We start from the raw sequence: 23,227 nt of genomic DNA, 5'->3' as shown, positions 1-23,227 counted from the left end.
AATACATTGTATTCGTAGGAAGAATGCGCGATATTCGCGCACTTTGATTTTATTGTACCTTGAGATTTATTGCCAAATACGCGCGTATCTTAATGGCTAGCTTTCTCGCCACGGCGGCTTATACGGCCGGGAAGGGACACAGATTTGTCCGGCGTGTCATACCCTTCCGAAGTCGCGCGTCGAAATCCTTTTGCACGGGCAAGAGGATACTCGAGCGGGTATCTCGGCGTATCGGGATGCGGAGTAAATCGTAATTATATACGGGGAGTAGTACAGGATCGGCGGGCCCTCCTCTCGCGGCGCGCAGGGCCCGTGGAAAAAGATCACGCGGACGTTTAATAACACGGGTACCGAATGCTGATGGGTAGAGGTATCGCCGTGGATATAAAACGCGTACATCTTCCAGACCAGTCTCTCGCTGTACCAACGCATTCGCGTAATTACACGCGCGCCGCGCGTATATACGTTCACGCAAGAGCGCGGTGTTTCAATCCTTCGCACATGCATTTTACCGAATGAGCCGATCCGAGCCAAGTATGCGTAATACTCGTCGGACGCACACATACGCGCGCGAGTGCACGCCCGCGCGTATATAGGGTGTCTGACCGGACAATCTTTCGGACGAAACGAGCTGAGGATGATGAGGATTGTATCAGTGTCCCGGACGTGTAAATGCTCGCGGAATTATTTAGCGTTGAAAATTAAGGTACTTTCTCGCGGATCAGACCTCGTGATGATCTTGTTTTAATTCTCCCGAACAAAATAAGAAATGTTCCTCAAAGTTGTTGGGCACCGCTGACCGAGGTTCGTGCCGTTATTCGCACGTGTGTGCGTGTGGGTACGTCTTCCACACTGTCGCGTGTATATCGATGCGAAAGGAGAAACGGGGGAAAAAGGACGAGCGAGTTGGATCGAGTATAAATAGCGGTCTATAAATTATGCCGTCCACGTACGCGACCGAGTACCATCTTTAAGGCATTGGTCGAACGGTCGATGTCACCCGATGTCACCGACGACATTCGATATAGACGACACAGACATCGTCGACGACGACGACGACGACGTAGACGTCACGAATTATCGTGGAAATGGAATGGACGGCTATCTTTCGAACTCGACTCGCCGAGACGATAACGTTTCCCGTCTACCTGGTTTTTCCTGTCGCACCGCGGAGAAAAAGTTGATCGGGATCGACGGGAGACGGTCTCGTCGCGGTAGATAGATCTCCCGCGACGGATTTGTCGACACGTATCTATAGGAACAGCACGTTCTGGATCCGAGTGATCCGCAGTTCCCGTTTTGGCCCCAGACTTACGGCGATCAAGCCGCCGATCGATCGGAGCAATTATCCAGGAACGCGTGCCGGTGCGTGCCTTATCTGCGTGTGCGTACGAGACGGGATACGTCTGTAATTGGATCTGGCCTCGCGATGTGTTTTCGCGGCGCGCGACGTCGGATAACGCAGGAAAGACCCATATGGGCCGTAATGAATTGCCGTTGGACCGGATTTCATACATCATTAATAAAACGGTTAATTACCGATTGCGAAAAGTAAACTGAAGGGGGACGCTTTTTCATCAATTTGATTAAGATCCTTTTTACGTAGGAACGACGTGTGTTAGCGATCCGCCTTTGACTCGATACTAACAAACTAATGATTTTGAGAAGAGATCTCTCTCTATCTCTCTCTCTCTCTCTCTCTCTCTCTCTCTCTCTCTCTCTTTCTCTCTCTCTCTCTCTATCTCTCTCTCTCTCTCTCTCTCTCTCTCTCTCTCTCTCTCTTTCTCTGAAGAGTTAAGCTGTCCAATTAAACAGCATCATCTATCAAGCGGCGGGTCGGGGACACGTGTCGGCGCGACGTGTTAGATCTAAACAGACCGTCGGCGTCGGCTATCCCTCGTATCACGCGACTTGAACCCCGCGATAATTTCGATTGTGTTTCCCTATGAATATAGGATTCTTATACGGTTTTCGGGAGGACGTGGGCGTACAAATCGCCAACGAACCTCGCCAATAAAGCGCGCGCGCGCGCCCACTTAAATCGTTCATCACGGAATTGCATCTGCCAGCGGTAATGACCGGCCAATTTGGCTATTAATTGATTCCGAGGCAGCGGGACTGGGCGGCCGGTTCGTGTGTGAGGAGGTCGAGCGAGGTCGATGTCGTGGAATCGATAAACCGCCATCATTCATCCGTCGACGCTCATTCGCACTCACATGCTCCGCCACGTGCCCCGTCCGTTCTCGCCGTAAGCGGCGAACGATCGATACTCGGTATCGTCATCACGAACGTAGATCGCGGACCACTTCGCCCATCTGTGGTGCGACCATTGCCGAAGATCATCAGCTGTGAGATCATGCCGCCGATCGGACACGATCCTTCGAGCGCAACGCTCCCCGATCGTAACCGTGACGAATGAAATCTCAGCGATGCTCGCGCGACAGCTTTCGTAGGGATCTATTTAGCACCTTGACTAGTCCGCCTTTATGGTGCCACCGCGTAATTTTAATGCAGAATAAATTTGCCTTTTTTTATACATAAAAGCAGAAATAACAAAGTGTACAGCAAATTGTGATTTTGTTTCTAATTTTTACGAGTTATATCGTGACGCAAAGTGACGTTAATGTTAGGTATCACATCTTCAGCCAACGTTTCTCTGGAGTATCTTGCTTACAGTCACGCCGCACGTCAGAGTATTTTTCTAACGATCTAATGATGTGTGTACCGCTCGTTGAAGATCGTTGATATCGTAAAAGCAAATCAATTTGACATCTTCATTAGAACTTTGTATGGAATCGACAGACATGGAATTGACTTATAGTTATCGATCTCCTGGTTTAGCGGCGAACGCGACGTAAGTATCGTGATTTAATAGCAACTCACGTCGATCAACTTAACGTCTGGTGAACCAGAAGCCATTATGAAAAACACTAAGTTGCGATAATGCAAATTTCAATGCAAATGCAACCGGAAACTCAACTACTTTTGATACTCGCGTCATAATTTATCGAGATTATTCCGATATAACTGTTTTAATTAGTCCCCACTAAACGAGGTGGACGACGAGACTTATAATGAATAAATTAACGCAATATGTGTTTCTCTTCCCGCGTTTAAAGCTATTTTTCCCCCTTTATTTATATCTGATGCATGTATATCTGTATACATTATTTAAATTATGCATTCTGCATTTCCAGGCGAACGACCAAGCAGGTTTTATCTGGCAAGGGAGGAAGCTGATCTCTCGTTGGATCCCAATACGGGGGCGCTGAGGATTCGACAGCCGCTCGATCGGGAATCACGTGACAAATACATTCTCAGCATCGAGGCACGTAATGCCGGCTCCGTTGGATATTGCCAGGTAAATTGCGCCTCCAGATAATCATTGTATCTCGGTATTAACTCACCGTGATCATAGCCGTTTATCCGTGTTCTCAATATATTTATCCTGAATGCACATATAATAAAATGCCGAGGCGTGCGAAAAGTCCGCGCTACGATTTTTTGCGTTCCCACCGATATTATTGTATTAATATTCAGTCAGCGGACGCGCGCATGCTCGTTAGCGAATTAGTATCGTATTTTGAAAGATATATATGGACTTGAGTTCGTCGGAGTTTCGCTTAACGATGCACGAGTAGTGCTTTCCGCTCTCGCATGCCGCCGTGAAAACCGCGATCAATCGCAGCAGAATATTATGAGCTTACGCGACATCCGTCCGTGTTTTTCTTTCCTTACAGATGGAAGTGATCGTGGAGGACGTGAACGACAACGCGCCGTCGTTTCGCACGAGTACCGTCCGCATCTCGGTGCCGGAATCGCACCCACTCCACGTACCTCTGTACGTGGCGCACGCTACCGATCCCGACATCACGTCGTCGCAGTCGATGCGCTACGTTCTCCGTCAGAACAGCAACAATCTATTCGGGATAGTCGAGCGTACCGGCGAGCTGTACTTGGCGAAACGATTGGATTACGAGACCCAGCAGAGGCACAGCCTCCTGATAAGTGCCCTGGACGGCGCCGAGCTCTCGTCTAACCTCAGCCTGAGCGTCGAGGTGCAGGACGTGAATGACAACCCCCCAGTGTTTGAGAGGAACGAGTATCACGTGGAGGTTCCCGAAGGCGCCAGGCTCGATTCCCAGGTGAGAAAAATCTTCATTACACGCCCGTCACGCGAGCATTTGTTTGTCGAGGGGATGCGGTAGGGTTCTTCGAAAAAGGAAACGAGAAGGAGAGAGAGAGAGAGAGAGAGAGAGAGAGAGAGAGAGAGAGAGAGAGAGAGAGAGAGAACGAGAAAGCAGGAGAGAAAGAATTTCTGGATCGGATGGTAGAGGCGGCAGAAGTTAACAACCTCTCTCTTCAGCCTTTCTCCCGCTCTTCATCGGCTATCTTTTCACGGCCGAAGTGATGGTTCCCTTTTTTTCTCGGGTAGATTATTTTTGCTTCCGTGCATCGAAACTTACTTCGCCTGTCTCTGGGACGTGTAATTTTATCCGGGACAACCAGGAAGGACGCACTTGTGAACTCTCTGCCCCCTCTCGTATCGCCAGGCGTACGCCACGGTTATACTAGTCGTCTACTCCCTTCCGGGTAGTTTCTCTCGAAAGAAAAGGGAACAGGAGAAGAAGAAGAAGAAGAAGACGTTGACTCGCGAAGTTCACCTTGTAGGCAAAGAGAGAATTAACCCAGCGCCGACTAGGAACGGAATTAACCGGACCGTTGCATCACGCTGCAGCGAGATTAGCCGATGTTACTCCGTCGTGGTTGTTCGACGGACCAGTTTGGTGCCGGGAGATGGATAGGGAATGCCCGATAAACTGATATCCAGACGCGGCATGCTGCCGCGGTTTATACCGATCGCGGCGAACCAGCCGCGAGTTCCACGAGAGCGGCCTAGGATTGATAGGTAACAGCCGATAGGCCCGCAGGAACGCCGCACATAGTCGATCATTTTGCGAGTAAATTCCCGACCATTTACCTAACGGGAAAAGATCTGTCATGTTACGTACGGTTATATAAAAAATAGCGGAATTTCGAAATTGGATTTGAGAAATTTGAATTTCTGCGTTATTCGACTCCGCCCAAATTCCCGATCTTCGTTGTGTCGGAAAAAAAGCGACGCCCAGAGCGAATCCGAAAACGATGCTCGCCGGAGACGCGCGGGTCCATCCGCGAAGATCGCCGACGGCAACGCGCATCTATCCTCCCTGTAATTATGTACACATATCAGTCATTACCCAGTAAAAAATCGAAATAAGGGTGAGCTTGGGTCGACGGCGAGGTTTTGCGACGAGGGACCGTGTCTCGAGGGAAGAGAGAGAGTCATTAGCCGCGAAACTCGCGAGAACCGGGTCGTCGTTGATGCGCGGCTGGTAGGTCCGACGCTCCCTCGTGGCGATAGTAGCCGCGTACGGAGCGAGGGTAATCCCGAATACGAGGATACCGATGACGAATGGCAGTGAGATCCTTGCCACGAGATACGCCCGTTAAACGACACGTCGCATTTTTAGTACAACGCGCAAGCGGATACGGCAGAGACGTCGCCGCAATTCGCGCTCCCCTCTCCCTCTCTCTTTCTCTTTCTCTTTCTCTTTTTTGTCTTGGCCCTTTCTCTTCCTCTTCCTCTTCCTCCTTCCCTCGTCGCTACTCGATCTCTCGTTCCATCTTCTCCTGATGTATTAGGTATATATCTGAGTTATCTATCGGCGAAACAGATCTGTGAGCTATCGGTGATATCCGGACAATATCTCAGCCGCCAGTATACGTTAGAGATGGAATGAGACAGGAAGATCTGAGCGTGAAAGATAGATACGCGGCAGGGAGGAAGTAGCTGGAGCGAAAGAGTAACTTGGCAGTGAGTGTAACCCTTCACCCACCGTGAACTAATAACGTACAGTTAGACACATTACTGCCTGCTCCTACATCAGGTTCCGCGTTTAATGATAACTTGCATCCCATTCCCTCCTGGTCCTCCGTGAAGACAACCCGGTCGCGCGGCGTTTCTCTCATCCTCCTTTTCCTCCTCCTCCTCCACTCCCACCTCTTTCCCTTCTATCGCCATCCATCATTCGTAAGCCGCGGGTTCATGCGCGAGACACGACCTTATACACTCCCGATCTTGCGCTTTTTTTTCCTTTTCTTTTTCCTCGACCTTCGCAATTCACCGTCCTCCCGCGCTGGAAAACATCGTCTGGTCCGAACGTGTTTAGGGTTCGCGGTCCTTTTGGGTGCGTTTAATTAATACGGAACGACCGGATCGACTGGTCCCGACGTCGCCTCTGTTTCTTCTCCTCTTCTTACTCTTTCTCGCTCCCGCGAGATCGCGAGAAATGTCTGCGGATGACACGATTGCTCTTGTTTCGATTTTCATCGTGGTTCTGTTCGTCTGGAACTTTAACATTCCATCGTGCATGTTTTGATGTTTTCAATTTATTGTACTAAACGTTGTGAAGACTCGTCGCCGCGCTCACGTGCAATTCAATAATAATTAGATTAATAAATTCGTTGAATGGTCACATTGGACACATTGGTTATCGTGAAGTAATTCTTCGTCATTTGCAGATTCTTCAGGTAATGGCACTCGATCAGGACACGGGAAATAACGCGAGAGTGAGCTATCGTCTCCAGGGCTCCACCGCTTTTCGCATCAGCCCCACCACTGGCTGGATCTACCTGGCGCAGAGTTTGGATCGCGAAACTCTCGATCGGCACGCCTTGACGGTTCTCGCGACTGACAACGGATCACCCGCGGCGACCGCGAGTGCCTCCGTGCTGGTGATGGTCCTGGACGACAACGACAATGATCCGCAGTTCGAAAAGGACTTCTACGGATTCGAGCTGCTTGAGAATCTACCTTCGGGCACTCTGGTGGGTTCCGTGAGCGCCAACGATCCCGATCTCGGCAAGAACTCGCTTCTCAGATACGCAGCGGTCCAAGCCAACAGCAGCTTCGCCGTCGATCCCGACACAGGTAAGAGGCTATCTCTCTCGTATCTTATTTTCCTGTTTTTCGTTCGCTTCGTTCCGTTTGCACTTCGTTTGCGTCGCCGTCAAACGCTACAGAGTATATAGGCTCTCGTCACAACGACGCTCGAGTGTTTGCGAAAGCCGGCCCGGGCCCGAGGTTTCGAGAACCGAGAGCCGGAGAGATGCCCACGCAGCTCGAAAAAAACTCGCGGAGAAAAATATTGGCGAATCGTTTCCACGGGTTTCGCCGAGTTTCGTTCTCGCGGCGCGGCGGCGCGTCCTCGAGTTGCTTGCGAACGTGTAATTCGAGAATTCATTGAACGGACCCGGCAAGGAATCGCATTATTCTCCGACCGGCTCGTTCTCGGACAAGTTAAATTTACACCGGAGTTACGGCCGCACTACTCGACAACCGTGAATAAGAGATGTACTACAAGGAGAAACTTCCTGATTCGGTGGACGGTCTCTTCGGTGCTTCTCGGGGCTACGGGTGACAGTGATCGATTCGCGGCGATTAACATTTTGGCTGTGCGTTTGGAATTTCTTCCTCCGTCGTCGTGACGCTTTGCCTCGTATTATTGTCATACTCGCGACGCCGCGTATATTTTTATAGCGCGCAAGAATGCGACGCCACGAAAACGGAAGCAACGGCCCGCGTCGTGATCGATAATCCTCGGTGAAATCTTATCGAACATCTTTCACGCGTTTTGGTTCTCTAAATTATATCCCTGCCCTTCGTCTCGAGACGCTATTGCGAACATAATTGTACTCCGCGTCCGCCGCCAGTCTTTTATTTTCGCCAGATGTTCAATCTCGTATATCGGTCTCTAACGTCTCTAACCGATCTCTTTCTCGTCTACGCTTCGCCACTATCTTCTATCGCGGCTCTCCTCGCGTCCTCGCTCAAAGTCTAGTGCGGCGGCAGCCTGCGGTTACTTCCTGTTTAAGACAGGTTCTTAGCCTGTTAAATAAAAATTGAACGCGCTTTCGCTAGCTTCTTATTAATTCTCCTAGTCTGAATCGCCGGTCGGCGTTATGTTCCGTTCCCTTGTCCCTTCACGTTCCTTTCAAAGCGATACGATAGAGAGAAACGGACGTTACGGGGCCAACGAAAGATCCATTTAGGCGCGTGAGGTGAAAGGGGGACGCTTACGTGCGGGAAAAAAAGAGACTATTAATGGTACCAAATGGCCTCTAGCCATCAGCGTGTGTAATTTACGCGTTGCTTTTGCGTCAACCTAACGGCCCTTTACGCCGCGCCATTGTTGAGCGATTTCGTAATCGATGGAAAGAGTTCCTCGTCCATGGGCAACGTTGCTCGGTTCGCCAGGCCTCTCGCCGGAGATCTATTTCGAAATCCCTTGATAATATTTCGTCACTTTAAACTATACGTTGTAATACGTTTGTTAAATAAATCGGACACTTCACAAATACGACCGCCGAGATTTAAGCTCGACGATGTCGCTCATCAATGGCGATTTACCAAATTACCAGGCTTGAAGTAACAGGAACGACACGAGGATCGTTTCTTTTTTGCGGGATCCCCGTATAACTCATTTTAAGTTGCGGCAATGTGTACGCTTCGTGGGTATTAAAATATAATCCGGTAAGAGAGTGGCGCTTTCGCCTGGGTCGGCGTGTAACGAATCATCAGGAACCGGGGCCCGGGGCCCGTCACACGCCGCGAAATACGCGCACACGTATGCGGCGCGGCGCGCACCGCGTGTGCAATGCGCGCAGTTTGATTGGCATGCGACACGGGAGTATTTGTGTACACGCTCTCCGGTCCGAGAGACCCGGGTCCTCTCCCTCTCTCTCTCTCCCTCTCTCTCTCTCTCTCTCTCTTTCTTCGTTTCGTTTCTTCGCTGCCTGTTTGCAGAGGTGGGACTTCTCGAGTCATCCACCGACCGCGCGCGGACGAAGGAGGACCGTGAGGCAGAAAAAAAGATGAGGAATAAACGACGGCGATGGGGATGGGGGTGGGGGCGATCGCACTGCCGGAAGTATCAGCTGTCTTGTCGTACGAGTACTTCTATATTAATCCCCGCGCTGTGTGCATGCAGCGCGACTGCACATTGTCCGGTCAACGGACCTGCGGCGCGGAGTGAGTTGAAATTTCGCCCGGCCATTGTCCTTCGATCGGAGCTCTAACCGCGAGGGATCTCCCATTGAGAAAACCCTCGAGCGGCGGTGCCTCTCGCCGTTCCTTCCGCGTAGGTCGTCCTCGTAACACTCGCTTAATGGCGCCCTTTTCTCCATTCATCCAATTAAGGGGGCCCCTCGCGTGTTGGCTTACAATGTCGGGAGATCGACCGGCCGGTGATTTATGGAATGGCACGCCCTTGTCCGCGATGAAACGCGACGAGAAGTAAGGGAATATTCGATTGTCAGCGCGACTCCGACCGGTTCCTAATATGTGATCAGGGGCTGTTAGCAGTCGATGCCCCCTCCTCCCCCTTCCCCTCCTCCCCCACACGATTCGAAGACGTGTCACTTCTTGATATTCGTCGGAAATGTCGAAGTCGCGTTCCACACGGACTTCGGCATCTCTCTCTTCCGACACGAGTCGCGGTAACGCGCACGTTCGCGTGTGAAATTCTCGTACATTTTAAGCTGTTGCAATACGCGCGCGGTACGATCAATTATCGCGACTTGAGGAATTTCCGTGACCTTGTGACCTACCGTGACCGACTCGCCTATCGATCGGATACCTGTTGCGGTGCGGCCACGTGCCATCCGCGCCACGTGGCTCGTCTACTAAACAGATACACGCTCACTTCAAGCATGCGGTGATACTTCTATACGATACTATCTTGTATGTACTTGTAGCGATCACTTTGTAGTGCATTGACTTCGTGCGAGAAAGATCTGCAAAGAAAAAAAAAGAAAGTCAATAATCTCACTTCATTTATTACGTTCTACATGCGCGCGTACCATCCGGTGCGCGCCGCGTCGTGATGAATGACGATTACGGTCGATTTATATTATAATTAAGCAACACGTGATATAAAAATATCCTCGATCGGATCTCGGATTATTTAGCGATATATTTTCCAGCGTGGCAAAAACACGTTTAGCGGCATTTCCCCGCGGCTTTTCTGCGCGTCGATAATTTGGTATGTGGTTTTGTGTCGGTGATCAAATTAAAGATAAGGTTGCTCAGCTAGTCTGCAACTTAGCAACTGCAACGCGCGCGCGTTGCAAAGCCGCCGAGCAGGTTCCCCTTCCGGCGCGGACTTCGATCTAATCCCGGTCTGGGATTCCTCGAGGTGGTTTTTCACGGTTTCCGTTCGTCGAACGACTGTTTGATTTTCGAGAAATCGACGCCGTACCGTCCGTTCGTCCGTCACGGGACTACGGGCTCGTACATCCAATCGCCGCGATGGATTTCCAAATATTGGAAGAGGCATGCAAAGACAAAAAGCCACGTTCCTCTTACGAGGATGACGGTGAGATCGGTCGCGCGGTCCCACGGCTAACACAAGAAACGCATTAACGCACGCGTCCTACGATATACTTCTTATTGTTGCGCGATGGTATCCCTCGACGCGCGTATGGTATCCTCCCGGCCAGGCCGGCCGGCGCGTTTGCATGTCCCCCGTCGATCGTTTGTCTTGTCGACGACGGAGGAGTACGGCGTCGTCCAGCCACCGCGTCGGTGGTGAACGCTAAAACGGTCGCGATGGTTCTCGATTAGGTACGTCGAGAATTCGTGGTGGCACGCCACCAGGCCGCGGACATCGATAGGGGTCGTCGTCTCGGGCACGAATTATTATCCCGACCCTTTTCCCAGATCCTGGAATAGTTCTAATAGCGGCTGCTCGGCTAGTCGCTCGTTTAATTATCCATTAATGCACCGGCCAGGTGCATCAAAGGTGGGGAGACCGAGTCCCTTCTGCGCTCTCTGACTCCACCTTTTCTCTCTTTTACTCCGCCATGCGCTCGCCCTCTCCCGCCCTCTTCCTCATTTTCTTATTCGTACCCTTCTCGTCCTCCTCCCCTCCGACTCCGACTACTCCCTGCGATACGTAATTACGGCGGACCTCGTTACACGCGCGACTACGTACGCCCCTAGTATGATTATTATATGCGAGGAGAGAGAGAGAGAAAGCTAAAGCGGAAACGAAAAACGAAACTCCCGGCATCGAGGCGCGACCGAGGAATACGAGCGACCGCGCACAAATGGTTCTTATGCGCGTACGAGCAGCGATTATCCAATTAACCGTTCTCTCGACGAGGAAAATTGATAAGGTCGGTCTAGACGTCCGCGCGATCGACGAGAGAGACGATCGGCCGATCGTATATACGTATTCGATTTTATATATACGAACGAATGCGCTCCCTCTCGTCCGCACCGCGATCTCCATTGGTCGCGCCAGTGTTTGAGAGTCGGCACGTAAGATCCGTCGGGCTCGGAGAGCCTTTAAGCGTCATCTAATATCAAGACAGACCGGTACGGAGCTTTTTGTCGCGCGCCCATAAATATTCCCCGGCATCCGCTAATAGACGCAGCGCTGCTGGGGAATTGCTAATAGATCGTTAATAATTCGCTATCTATACCGCCAGCCAAGCTCGACGCTCTCGCGTCGCTCGTGAAGCGCAATGAAAATTAATTGTTTCTCTTTCCCTCCCCCTTCGCTCGACAATCGTCAGGCGAGATCACCACGTGCGAGCCGCTCGATCGTGAAACGAAAAGCGTCCACGAGCTGGTTCTGGAGGCGCGGGATCAAGGGACACCGTCGAGAGCCGCCCGAGTGTCTCTGAAGGTCACAGTCCTGGACGTCAACGACAACTCGCCCGAAATCGTCGATCCTCAAGGGGCTCAGGTCAGCGTCAGGGAGGAGCAGCCGCCGGGAACGGAGGTCGCCAAAGTGCGGGCGCTGGACACGGATCTCGGGGAAAACGCCTCGGTGACGTACAGCATCACGAAAGGTAAGAGTTGGATCGTTGAGTTTAACGTTGCCTTAACCCTTAAAGGCTACGTATCAAGTTTCGACTACTTGAGACTGTCCATATATGGACCTCGCAACTTTGATCGCGTATAACTCTGGGTCTCATCGACTAAGTTTTAAAAAATTATATATGAAATAGGGGTAGAAAAAAGACTGAAGAATATAATAGAATTAGAAAAATTATCAATAATTAATATTAAATTGTCCAAAAACATCAATCTTTGAAGACGGTTTGAGCAACATGAATTATTTAACGTTAAAATAGATTCTAGGTCCATATGTGGACCTAGTAGCCTTTAAGGGTTAATTTATCCCGTCGAGATGTGTCTTAATCTCACGGTGGTAGCTATTTCATTCTCGATTACTTGTTCGTCGCTGTGTGCGACCAATCGGTTACGCGCTGCTCGTCTAATTAAGGAAACCGCGCTTTTACCTCGGATATGATATTATCCCGGTAAGAAAATATATAAATTACAATTAGTCGTGTGTGTGTGTGTACGCGTTCAATAATTGCGCGACTTCGTTACGAAGGCGCCGGGTTGAGTCGCGGAGACCCGGGAATAATAGAGAAATAGCGAGAGGGCACTTACATGCCGGAGATTAGATGGTGAACTTGGTTTTTTCACCGGCCGCTCTAGAGACTCCCGCGGTGGAGCAAGACTTTTTGAGACTTTAATAACTCAGTGGCAATTACAGAAACAATTATGCACGGTCTTAAAAGCGACCGCGGGCGTTTTTGCCGGGCGTGTTATCCGTTGGCGAAATGTGCCTCGCTGCCGCGCCGCGCCGCCCTTGTGAGGAACTGTTACCGTGTAGGGGAGACCGGGACCATATGGCTCCAGGGGCATGTTGTCCATGTGCTACTTTTTAGTATTTATTTTGAGAGGAACAGAGTGGATGAAAAATCGCGAAGTGGCTTTTTTAGAATCTAAAAGAACCATTTAGATTTAGAATCTAAAAAAAATCATTTCGCAATTTTTTATCCACTGTTCTTCTCAAGATAAATACTAAGAAATAGTACATGAGCCACATTGCCTCGGTCTCCCCTACGTTAATCTACTCCGGCGCCGTCCGGCGGCGGCTATAGGATCGGAATCGAATTTTCACGATTGCACGTACCGGTTAGCGAGAAAAGAATCTTGATCGCGAGATTAAATCTTAACATCGCATCGCGGGATATACTGCAATATTGTGGAGGAGTGCAACGATGTACCTCTCCCCGTCCACGTCAGTAGGCATTTCATTCCGCGCTCTATCGCGCGGCGCCTATTTCGCGTACACGATTCTTCTCAGGGTCAACGGCACAGATATCAGAGAATTTTTTTTATACCGCGTTCAAGTTTGCAACAGCGAGAATAATCATCCAGACGCAATTTTGTCCGTCTATCTCTCGAGGAATATTTCCGTCCAGACAACCTGACTTGGTTTTTCGCTACAGGCCGAGCCGACTCGGACGGCTATAATGTCTTCACCATCGACCCGATCACCGGCATGATCAGGACCAAGGCCATGCTCGATCACGAGGAGTGCAAAGAGTACCGGGTGTCCGTAAGGGCGGCCGACGCCGGTCATCCGCCGCGACACAGCGAGCGCGTGTTGCAAGTCGAAGTTCTGGCACTCGCGGACAACCGGCCGACCTTCACCAGCAGCAGTCTTACCTTTAACGTGAGTACTATTGACCGCACCACCCGGTAGGATTCATTTTCCCCATCAGATTTGTTTCTATCTTCGCTGGACACCGTGGAGAGAGGACTCCATAGTTCCCTCTTGCAATTATTCATTAGAACATTTATGATCGCGCTAACATCCCTCCGACGGCGACTCGCCGCCGTTATTACGTGCGTATCCCGTGGATAGCTTCGCACAATTTATGCCACGTTAGAAATTCTGTAGAGAATTCTATGGGAGATTGAAATTTTATCGCTCTCTTATGATCTTCGTTGTTATTAATCGTTGAATTAAACATTTAATTTTGCACTTATTATCATTTAATTTTTGTCCTATTTAATTCCTAAAAAGATATATGTCCTAATGACTCAACATTTATCTTTCTTATTAATTAATACGCATAAATGAATGTTTTTGAATATAAATACTATAATATATAAATACTTATCTTGGCTTAATTATTAAGTGACACTTCCTCAGTTTTGATCAACACACAAATTATCTCTCTCTTTAATAAATTATCTTTAAAAAAGAAAATATTTTTATATAATATAAGAAATAAAGTGTGGACTGTGTGTGTGTGTGTGTGGGTTTGATAATATACACTTGCCTCACTTAGGTGCGCGAGGATGCAAGTATCGGGCACACAGTGGGGTCAGTATCGGGAGCGAGTCCCGCGGGTCGCGTGGCCTTCACCTTGGACTCGCTGACGCCGCTCAACGAGTTTCCAGCTTTCGACGTCGATCGCAACTCGGGCCAGCTAGTAGTCGCTCACTCGCTCGATCGCGAGAATGTAAGCGAGTACCATTTGAATGTCCGCGCGTTGGACACGACCTCGCTCGGGAATCCTCAGAGCATCGCTATTTCCGTGAAGATCGTCATAGAGGACGCCAACGATAATTCGCCGAGTTGGCCGCAAGATCCGATAATTGTTCGCGTGTCCGAGAAAGCGGCGATTGGCTTCACCATTTACAATCTCACGGCCAGTGACCTGGATAGCGGCTTGAACGGAGAACTCAGGTACGGTCTCGTAGCCGAGTTCCCACCGAAGGGTTGCTTCGCCGTGGACTCTCTGACTGGCGCTTTGACCCTGGCCAAGCAATTGGATAGAGAAGATAGAGCGGAATATATCCTGATTCTTAAGGCATCAGACCGGGCACTGCCAGGGGAACAATTAGCTTCCACGGTCACCGCAAGGATCATCGTCCTTGATCAGAATGACAATGATCCCGTCTTCGTCGCGCCAGAGTTCACCAAGATAAACGTCGCGTCGAATCTTCTGCCTGGTAAGTGTCATATCTTGTCACTCAACTGAGTGTATTACACAGATCTACACATAGGACGATTAATCAAATTTTTATTTTCCTAATCTCACCAGGTGCTAGCCTGGTAAGAGTCGTTGCCGTGGACAAGGACTCCGGCGACAACGGTCGGATATCTTACGTGATAACCTCGGGCAACGAGGAGTCGCGGTTCACAGTGGGCTACGAGTCGGGTATCGTAAGTCTCGTGAAACCCATCACGAAGCCCGCGAACCTCGAGATTACGGCCAACGATCACGGATCGCCACCACGCAAGGCCGTGCTGAAGCTGAGTCTGAACCCGGTGGCGGCGCAGGCAAGCGGACCTCCTCGTCTACTGTTGTCTAACCCGATCGCCAAGATTTCCGAGAACCTTCGCGTCGGATCGCACGTGGTGAACGTTGCAGGGCCAGCAATTGCGGATCAAGGTAAGACCAAAGATCTCATCGCGCGATCGCTTATATATCTCCACCGTGCTGTGTCAGTTAGACTAAAGTTAGTCAAATTTCTTCATTATTCATTGCGATGACTGAATGGCGTATAACATTCGATATATTTTCGCGAGAAACAAAACAAGCAACGCGGTCGAAATTTATTGATCTCCGAGACATAACGAAGATGTGCGGGAGGACCGAAAATGGAGGGTTTTCTTAGATACTCCGTCTTTATTGTTTCGATGGTGCGTAAGTCCTCGTCGGTGCAAACAGGGCTGTCAATTTAAGTGTGTAGGACTTGAAATTACAGCTTACTCTATCTCTCGTACTCCTCTCAGGCGTCTCATTCGCATTCTGACGCGATCGCGATTTCACTTTTCTCCTTCTTCGAGCGAGTCTTCGGCGTAGATAGTGTGCGTCGGCGCTTACTGTTCAGCACGCACTCGCCGCAGCTAATAGGAAAGCTCTGCTACGAAAATACCTGGAATAATTGCCTCGAATCTGGCCGGTACCGAGCATTACAGTAAATTCAGCGAAATGAATCGCGGGGCTTGGACTCCCTCGGGGTTGTCGGTGACGCGCGCCGTTCCGTCCAGAGTACCCCGCTGCGGCTCCGTTCGTTTGCATATCTTCTCCTCGCACGCACGCCTTAAAAAGCAAGTCGTCTGCGATCGAGAAAATTCCGAGATTTGTCCGTCTCGTGGAATATGCCGTCATTTTTATAAGAAATGCGTCCTCGCATCTTCTTCGGAAAACGCGATAACGAGTTTTCGAGCGAACTCTTCACGTTATAATTTACGGCGCAAAGATTGCCACATCTTCCATGGGAATTAATATCTGGCGATGCCGCTAATTATCGTTGTGGAAGTCTCTCACAAGTGTGTGACTGGCCGAGTCCGCGGCATATATTAGCAGTCCCGCAAGCAGGAATCCGGCATTCAAGAGAAAAAAACGTGTTTCTCGAAGGCGGTCCCCCGGAAATTGTCCATCCAATGTGTGATTGTGTCTCGCATATTCGCATCAACGTCTAATGAGTTTTTTCATTATGCGAGAAAATTGTCAATAAGCAAAATATCAATTATGTGTCACAAACATTTGATAAACACTAGTAGTTTCCTTACGCACGCAGGAGAGATTGGAGCTAGCTAGTACACTTTTTTTTTTATTTTTTCACACGTAACACTAATAAATGGAATACAAACCGCAAAAGAATTTCTCAATAGCCGCATGCTTATACAACACAAAAATTATTTTTTTAACTAAATAGTATAATTAATTAATTTTGTTGCACCAATAACAATTATAAGGCGACGACATTTGTAACCGGCCTCATATACGGGGTAAGTTGTTACAGTACTAAATTAAGTTGTGAGATCCAGTTTTCTCTCTCAAAATATAAATATATTTAATAAAGAGAAATAACAACATGTAACAATATGTGTTATATTACACTTACATTGTTGAGTGCAAAATTATAATATAGATATAATTTAACTGATTCTGGTTCTGATATGTAATAAGAAACGTTAACGGTGAAATCTTACATAAGGTCAAAATATCTGCCGCTGTTATGCCGAAATTAAGTGTTACATCGACGGAGTTGGTCGAAATTATAAGTAGAACAGCAGTAACAACTTATTCCGTCACAACTAGCCCCGATCTGCCATATTTAGATATTTTGATTATTGTTTAAACAAAAAAATGTTTTAAGACGTTAACATAACTGGAAGTTATTACGTTAAAAGTAAAGATTTTAAAGACACAGTTAGAATTATGATATGATGACCAGATTTGTAAATATAACATTTAATACATCACTGATTTATTTTACTTTCGGCTATACAAAACTAAAAATATTTTCTGCTTGTGAAAATACGCTACTCAGCTTAAAATAACTAATTGAAATATTATCGCAATGTTTTTGCGAAAATACTACATTTTTTATGTAATATTATCTTTTGTCACTTTTGCAATAATTGCGATGTACCAACTAGCCCCGGTCTCCCCTATCTTCACGTGCGTTGGCGTGCATTTCGCGGATCATTTTTCTGCGCTAGATCCGCATACTCGCGCCTAACACGGAAGCGATCCGACCCAGCCTCTGTTTCTGACAAACGATTAAAGTGTGGTAAACCAGCCCCACCGAAGACGACAAAGCACGTTGTATCTCTGGTTTGCGGCTTATCTATCGCGACGCCGGACGAGCGCATTAGCACCCCATGGATGCGCCGAAGGTGCCAGTTCCTCGGGACCGGCGGCTCAGTAATGCATAGGGGGGAGGTTGTTGCGAAATGCGGGAGCGAACGCAGGACGCAGGAAGGTAGCAGGGGGATTAGAGAAAGGACGGGACGAAACAATGGCCGCGTATATCATCGTGCCGCCGGCCTGCCGCGGTACGCATAGGCAAATCACCGACCTCCACACCACTCCACACCAACGTGTGTCGCTTCGCGTGTGCACGCGTGCACATACGCACACGACACGTCGCTACTTACTGGTAACACGACGAAGGATGGCCATGGCGCGACACGCGCACATGCACGCTAAACCGCGTCGTCGCTTTGTTCTAAATCCGCTAAAAATTCAACGAGCATGCGGGCTAAGCGCGCTGGAATTCGAGAATCGAAAGCATTAAAGTCACCGACGCGGCCGCCGCGCTCCAGGCCGGAAAAACCGCGCGTCGCGAAGCCGCCAGATCCACAAGTAGAATCATAGTTCCTTCCTATGTTTGGAAGTAAATAAATTACATGATAAATAATATTCTTTGAATATTGTGAGAAATAATTACAAATATTCGGTAAATATAAAACGTAAAGATGTTTATGTGTAAAAAATATGCACGGAACAAATAATAATAATAAATTACTTCTACATAAAATTGAATCTAAAATAAAAATATACGTACTATAGTTGATTTATACAAAATGGGATTTGATAGAACAAATGCCAGCAGAGCGAAATGTCAGATTCAATGTTAGAAGATAACGAATTAAATATAGCTATATTTCTTTAGCTCCAATAATCCTGTAATTTTTGTTGTGTGATTTATGATGCACACGTTTCTTAATTGAGCACGCATTGATGAACTTTTTATTCCGCTTTATAGGTAACGTCACCTTCAGCATCCCGAGCGACGTAGCGTCGAACAAATTCGCCATAGCACCCACTGGTCAAGTCACTCTTCGGAGTCCCTTGGATCGCGAAGAGGTTGCGCGTTACTCAGTCTCCATCTTCGCGAGGTCCAACAAGCTTCTGGACATCACGACTCTGGAAGTGATAGTGATGGACGAGAACGATAACAGCCCGGAATTTCGGCCGGGTTCCTGCTACACCCTCGCCATACCGGAAAATCAGGAAACTTCCGTGATCCACACCGTAGCTGCGACCGATCTTGACGAAGGGTTGAACGGCGAGATCTCCTACAGTATCGTAGGTGAGTTGTCCCGCCAAGTGTAGCGTGTACGAAAAATTGCGTAAATAAAATATGAGGCTTAATCCTTGCGCTTCTTACTCTAGGCGGCAACATCGGCGCCAAATTCGCGCTAGATCCAATCACGGGGTCGATGTTGATGTCGAATCTGGATCGTGAGACCGTGCCCAAGTACGTCCTGACGATTTCAGCCAAGGACAAGGGACGGCCGAGCCGCGAAGCGCGTTGCAACCTCACCGTGGTCGTGCTGGATATCAACGATAACGCGCCGACCTTCGTGCAGAATCAGTACACCGGGTCCAGTTCGCACAACGGTTTCCCGTACGGATCGTCGAACTATCCGGCGAATTACCATCACGCGAAGTATGTGACGACCATTTCGGAGGACGTCCCGCCGGACTCGAGCGTGATGTCCGTGAAGGCGACCGATCCGGACCAAGGGGTAAACGGCAAGATTACGTACGCCATCTTCGAGGAGACTAGCTGGCTCTTCAGGGTCGACAACCTGACCGGCGTCGTTACTACGGCTGGGTGAGTGCACACGTCCCGTCGTTTGCTTTTTTTTACGTACGGCTTCCCTTCTTTCTTTTATCCTCTGTCACTGTCATCGTTTCCTTCCCTTTTGACCTTTTTCTGTGTTTCTTTCTTTCTCTCTCTGTTGGGTCTCTTTTTCTCTTGTCTCTCTTTCTCTTTCTATCTCTTTCTCTTGTCCTTTAGGCCGCATGTGAGTCTCGCTTCGCGATCTCGGCTACCAACCGACTAATTTCATCCTGGCGTTAATTACCGCGACCTTTATTACACATCCGATTAGGATCACCCAGGGGGATATTACGCCGGTAGTATAACGTCGTAAAACGGGAAGTGAAGACGCGCGCGCGCACACCTACATACACACACACTCGTAGGAGGGGAGCAACGAGTCGGTTTACAGGGGGAAAAAGCTCGACGCTCGACGCTCGAGGGCAGTGCGGGAGGAAGGAGAGGCGCGGAGACGCGGTCTAGGAACGTCGTAAAATTATAAAGTCAGTCGATGCGCTTCACGAACGATGCACTATGGCCGATTAAACGATTCCGTATGCATAACCCGTCGGCACATCCCGAGATACTCTTCCTTCTTTTTTCCCCTCGCATCCCTTTCCTCTCACTTTCGTTCTTCTATAATCTATCTATATATCTCTTTGCTCGGCCCTTCGCCGCGCTCCGTCCATCCCTCTTGGTCCGTGTGTGTCTCTTATGATTACGCGCGCAATAAACCGATATCTCGAGACATCGTTAAGACGAAGACTTTCCGTCCATGGCTTCCGTCCATCCCACCAAACAGCAAGGTCGTGGTTCGTTAATTAATGGACGATTTCGCTGCGGGGCTGCCGCGAACCTTGATCCCAGCGGACCGCGCTCTGATCCAGCGGTTGATCGTTAACCGCTCGATACGGTCTTGGCGTACGGGCGGTGGAAAACCCTCAAACGCTAATTGCGCGCGCGAACTTCGCGGAATCGAATTCAATACCGAGCCCTTATATACAAAACATTAACTTTTACGAGTCGGACGGGTTATACGGCCGCGTAAGAGTTCCACGGCGATTAGAGCCGCCTGCCCCCGTGTCGCCCCCGTGTCCGGCGACCTCCTCCCGTCTCCCGAAGACGACACGACCGAGTGATTTCGATAAATCACTTCCACGTCGGGAATATGTAATTTGCTCGTTGCAAATTATTATACGGAGTCGCCGTAAACCCGCATGACCGACCGACACGCCCAGCGTCCGTTTCGGTGACTCACGATTCGCGCTTTAATCTCTGTGGCAATTAGTTGCCTCCTTGGTGCCGATCTTGGTTTACGATTGCGATACGATTTCGTTCGACCGCGCGTCCGTTTACGCGCGGCTCCTTCCGCCTTTTGTCCGTTTCTGCTTCCGTCTACCGACGAGATGAGTAAGGTGCCTCGTATCGCGGGATATATACACGAAGAGCAGGGAGAGCCGCGAAAGTCAATGAAGGAACGGTGTAAAGACAGAGAGAAAGAGAATGGTCGGCAGCTCCATGGGAAGGAGCTCAGGAGGGCGCATACTTTTGCGCCGCGACAGCCGTGTGTCATTTCAGCGAGACGCCATGTGGCATTTCAATGCATTATTTCAGCCGGCAAAATGTCTCCTGATATGCAAAACCAGATCTCGGTCTCTTCGAGCTGCTCCTTCGCCGCGTCTCTTCCACTTTCATCGTCTCTCTCTCTCTCTCTCTCTCTCTCTCTCTCTCTCTCTCTCTCTCTTTCTTTCTCTCTTTACCCTTTCCCGCCGCGGCCACTGTCCGGTCACTGTCTCGTTTCGCCGTCTCCTGCTCCTCCTCCTCTTCTCTCTCCTCCCGCTTCTGTTTTTGGTATCCTCAGATCCTCTTCCCTCGATCGGTAGCCGCGAACCCGGCTTTCGTGTCGCCTTGTTACCGTTGCTCTTGCGGTGACGGTCTCGTTCCTCTTACCTTTTGAAAGCCGTGCCGTCGCGTCGCTCGATGCGGTACCTCTCTGGGAAGAGAGTGTACCGAACACTTTTCCCCTCTTCTGCTCTCCGGAGACCACCCGGTAGAGACAATACACGGCCCACGGGTTAAACGAGGACCAGTTCTCTATGGAATAATTCGATAAAGAGCGCGAACTGGTAGCAAGACGTCGAAATGACACCACGGATGACCAAATTTCTCGCTAAATTTATCCATGTGTGCTTCGTTTATTTATCAATTGAGTGACAGCATCGCGAAAATTTTTGCATTCCTTGAAAGAATCATCCTGTGCAGCTAAGACGTTCCTTGCAACTGTCGTTCTGTTCGGATACGATGGAGATTCGTAAAACTGCATAAGTACTTCGAGTTGCTGTCGGCAGATACGGGCAGATACCAGGGCGGAAGATAACTGTGGAGTATTCGAGTTAGCTTCGCGCAATCGTAAATAAGCGTATCGAACCCGTGCACTACTGACGTCCGATCATTATCCCACGCTTATTAAGAATTATTGCGAGCGCGCGTTGTATCGCGAAGGCACGCTGGGAACTTCTCTCGCTTCGCTCGACTTGCATTTGCGTAACTCCGTAAATAAACATTGTCTCATTGTCTTAAGATACGACATTGTGAGACGCCTAGAGAGAGAGATCCGAATTCTCTCTAATAACTTCTAATTAGTAAAATATTCACTTAGATTATATTAATTAAGAAACGCCGATACTATTTCAATGTATTTTATCGAAACCTATCGAATTAAGATTTTAAAAAGAAATAAACTGTAATTGCGCACTATGTCTTCTTTTTACTAAATTAATGTCTCTATTTCTCAATCTCGATAATAAGCCAACTGAATCTATAACTAATGTCCGTCTCTTCCTGTTCGATACAGCCCACTGGACCGTGAACGCCAAAGCAGCTACACCTTCTTTGTGGTCGCCACGGACAGCGGCAGATACGACGCGAAAAACACGTCGATACCCGTCGAGATCAATGTCAGCGACGTGAACGATAACGCGCCAATTTTCGAGGAGTACCCCTTCCGGGCACGCGTGCCCATCGGCACGCAGCCGGGTCAGAACATCCTCCGGGTGTCGGCCAAGGACGCCGACGATGGCGCGAATGGCGACATCGTGTACTCGTTGATAAACGAACAGGAGAAACCGAAATTTCGGATACACCCCAGCACCGGCGAGGTAACGACGAGCTTATCGTTGTCGCAAGATAACGGCCGGACGTACCACCTGGAGGTGTTGGCTCAGGACAAGGGTAACCCGCCGAAGAGCGCCAAGGGTTTGATCGAGCTCCAGGTCGGCGATCTCGCGGACCTGACGCCCAGCCTGAAATTTCAGAATGACACGTACAACGTCGTCGTTCAGGAAAATGCGGCGGCCGGCACGGAGATCATTAAGATCACCGCGGTGCGCAGCGACGGCAGGAGGCAGCGCGTCACCTATTCGATCGCGTCCGGAAACGACTACGATACCTTCGCGATCGACGAAAACACCGGTCAGCTGCGCGTCAACGATCCCACCAGGCTGGACGCGGAGCTTTGGAGCGACTTGACGATAAAACCTGATAACGAATTGCCGGACGACACGGCGCGCATCAATTCGTGGGGTAGATCCTTGGAGGGCCAGCAACCGAAGGAAGAGCCCAGAGAGAGTTCGAGGCACATTCTCAGCGTAGCGGCGAGGACGGCGGGCCAGGAGGTTCTGGAAGCGTACGTCAAAGTGATCGTCAGGATGACCGATGTCAACGATAACCCACCGATCTTTACGCAAACGCAGTACTCGGCTACTGTACTCGAGGGCAATGCTAAAGGAGATTTTGTCGTGAAGGTGAGAGAACTTTGTGATTTTATATAGTTATATCGCCCTTATATTTGATACATTACACAGGAAACACAAGGCCCCTTTGCATAATAAATAAGTATATGTATGTGATATAAACTCTATGTGGGTGTTATTTTTATGAAGTAAGGGTCCAAAA

At 49.3% G+C, this 23,227-nt stretch overlaps 1 protein-coding gene across 1 annotated transcript in view; it reads left to right on the top strand.

Moving 5' to 3' along the window:
• Ds (dachsous cadherin-related 1) overlaps positions 1-23,227 on the top strand; it is a 60,590-nt gene that overhangs the window by 21,353 nt on the left and 16,010 nt on the right. The window contains exons 3-12 of the mRNA XM_077420671.1: positions 3,198-3,361; positions 3,741-4,145; positions 6,565-6,973; positions 11,623-11,901; positions 13,360-13,586; positions 14,209-14,875; positions 14,968-15,318; positions 18,431-18,757; positions 18,841-19,285; positions 22,128-23,076. Coding sequence (XP_077276797.1) covers positions 3,198-3,361; positions 3,741-4,145; positions 6,565-6,973; positions 11,623-11,901; positions 13,360-13,586; positions 14,209-14,875; positions 14,968-15,318; positions 18,431-18,757; positions 18,841-19,285; positions 22,128-23,076 — 4,223 coding nt within the window. The remainder of the gene's footprint in view (positions 1-3,197; positions 3,362-3,740; positions 4,146-6,564; positions 6,974-11,622; positions 11,902-13,359; positions 13,587-14,208; positions 14,876-14,967; positions 15,319-18,430; positions 18,758-18,840; positions 19,286-22,127; positions 23,077-23,227) is intronic.

This window comes from Temnothorax americanus, unplaced genomic scaffold, assembly GCF_048541705.1.
Source record: "Temnothorax americanus isolate GAGA-0224 unplaced genomic scaffold, ASM4854170v1 Scaffold6, whole genome shotgun sequence".
In the NCBI taxonomy this organism is placed as follows: Eukaryota; Metazoa; Arthropoda; class Insecta; order Hymenoptera; family Formicidae; genus Temnothorax; species Temnothorax americanus.
This window is presented reverse-complemented; position numbering and strand designations above follow the sequence as displayed.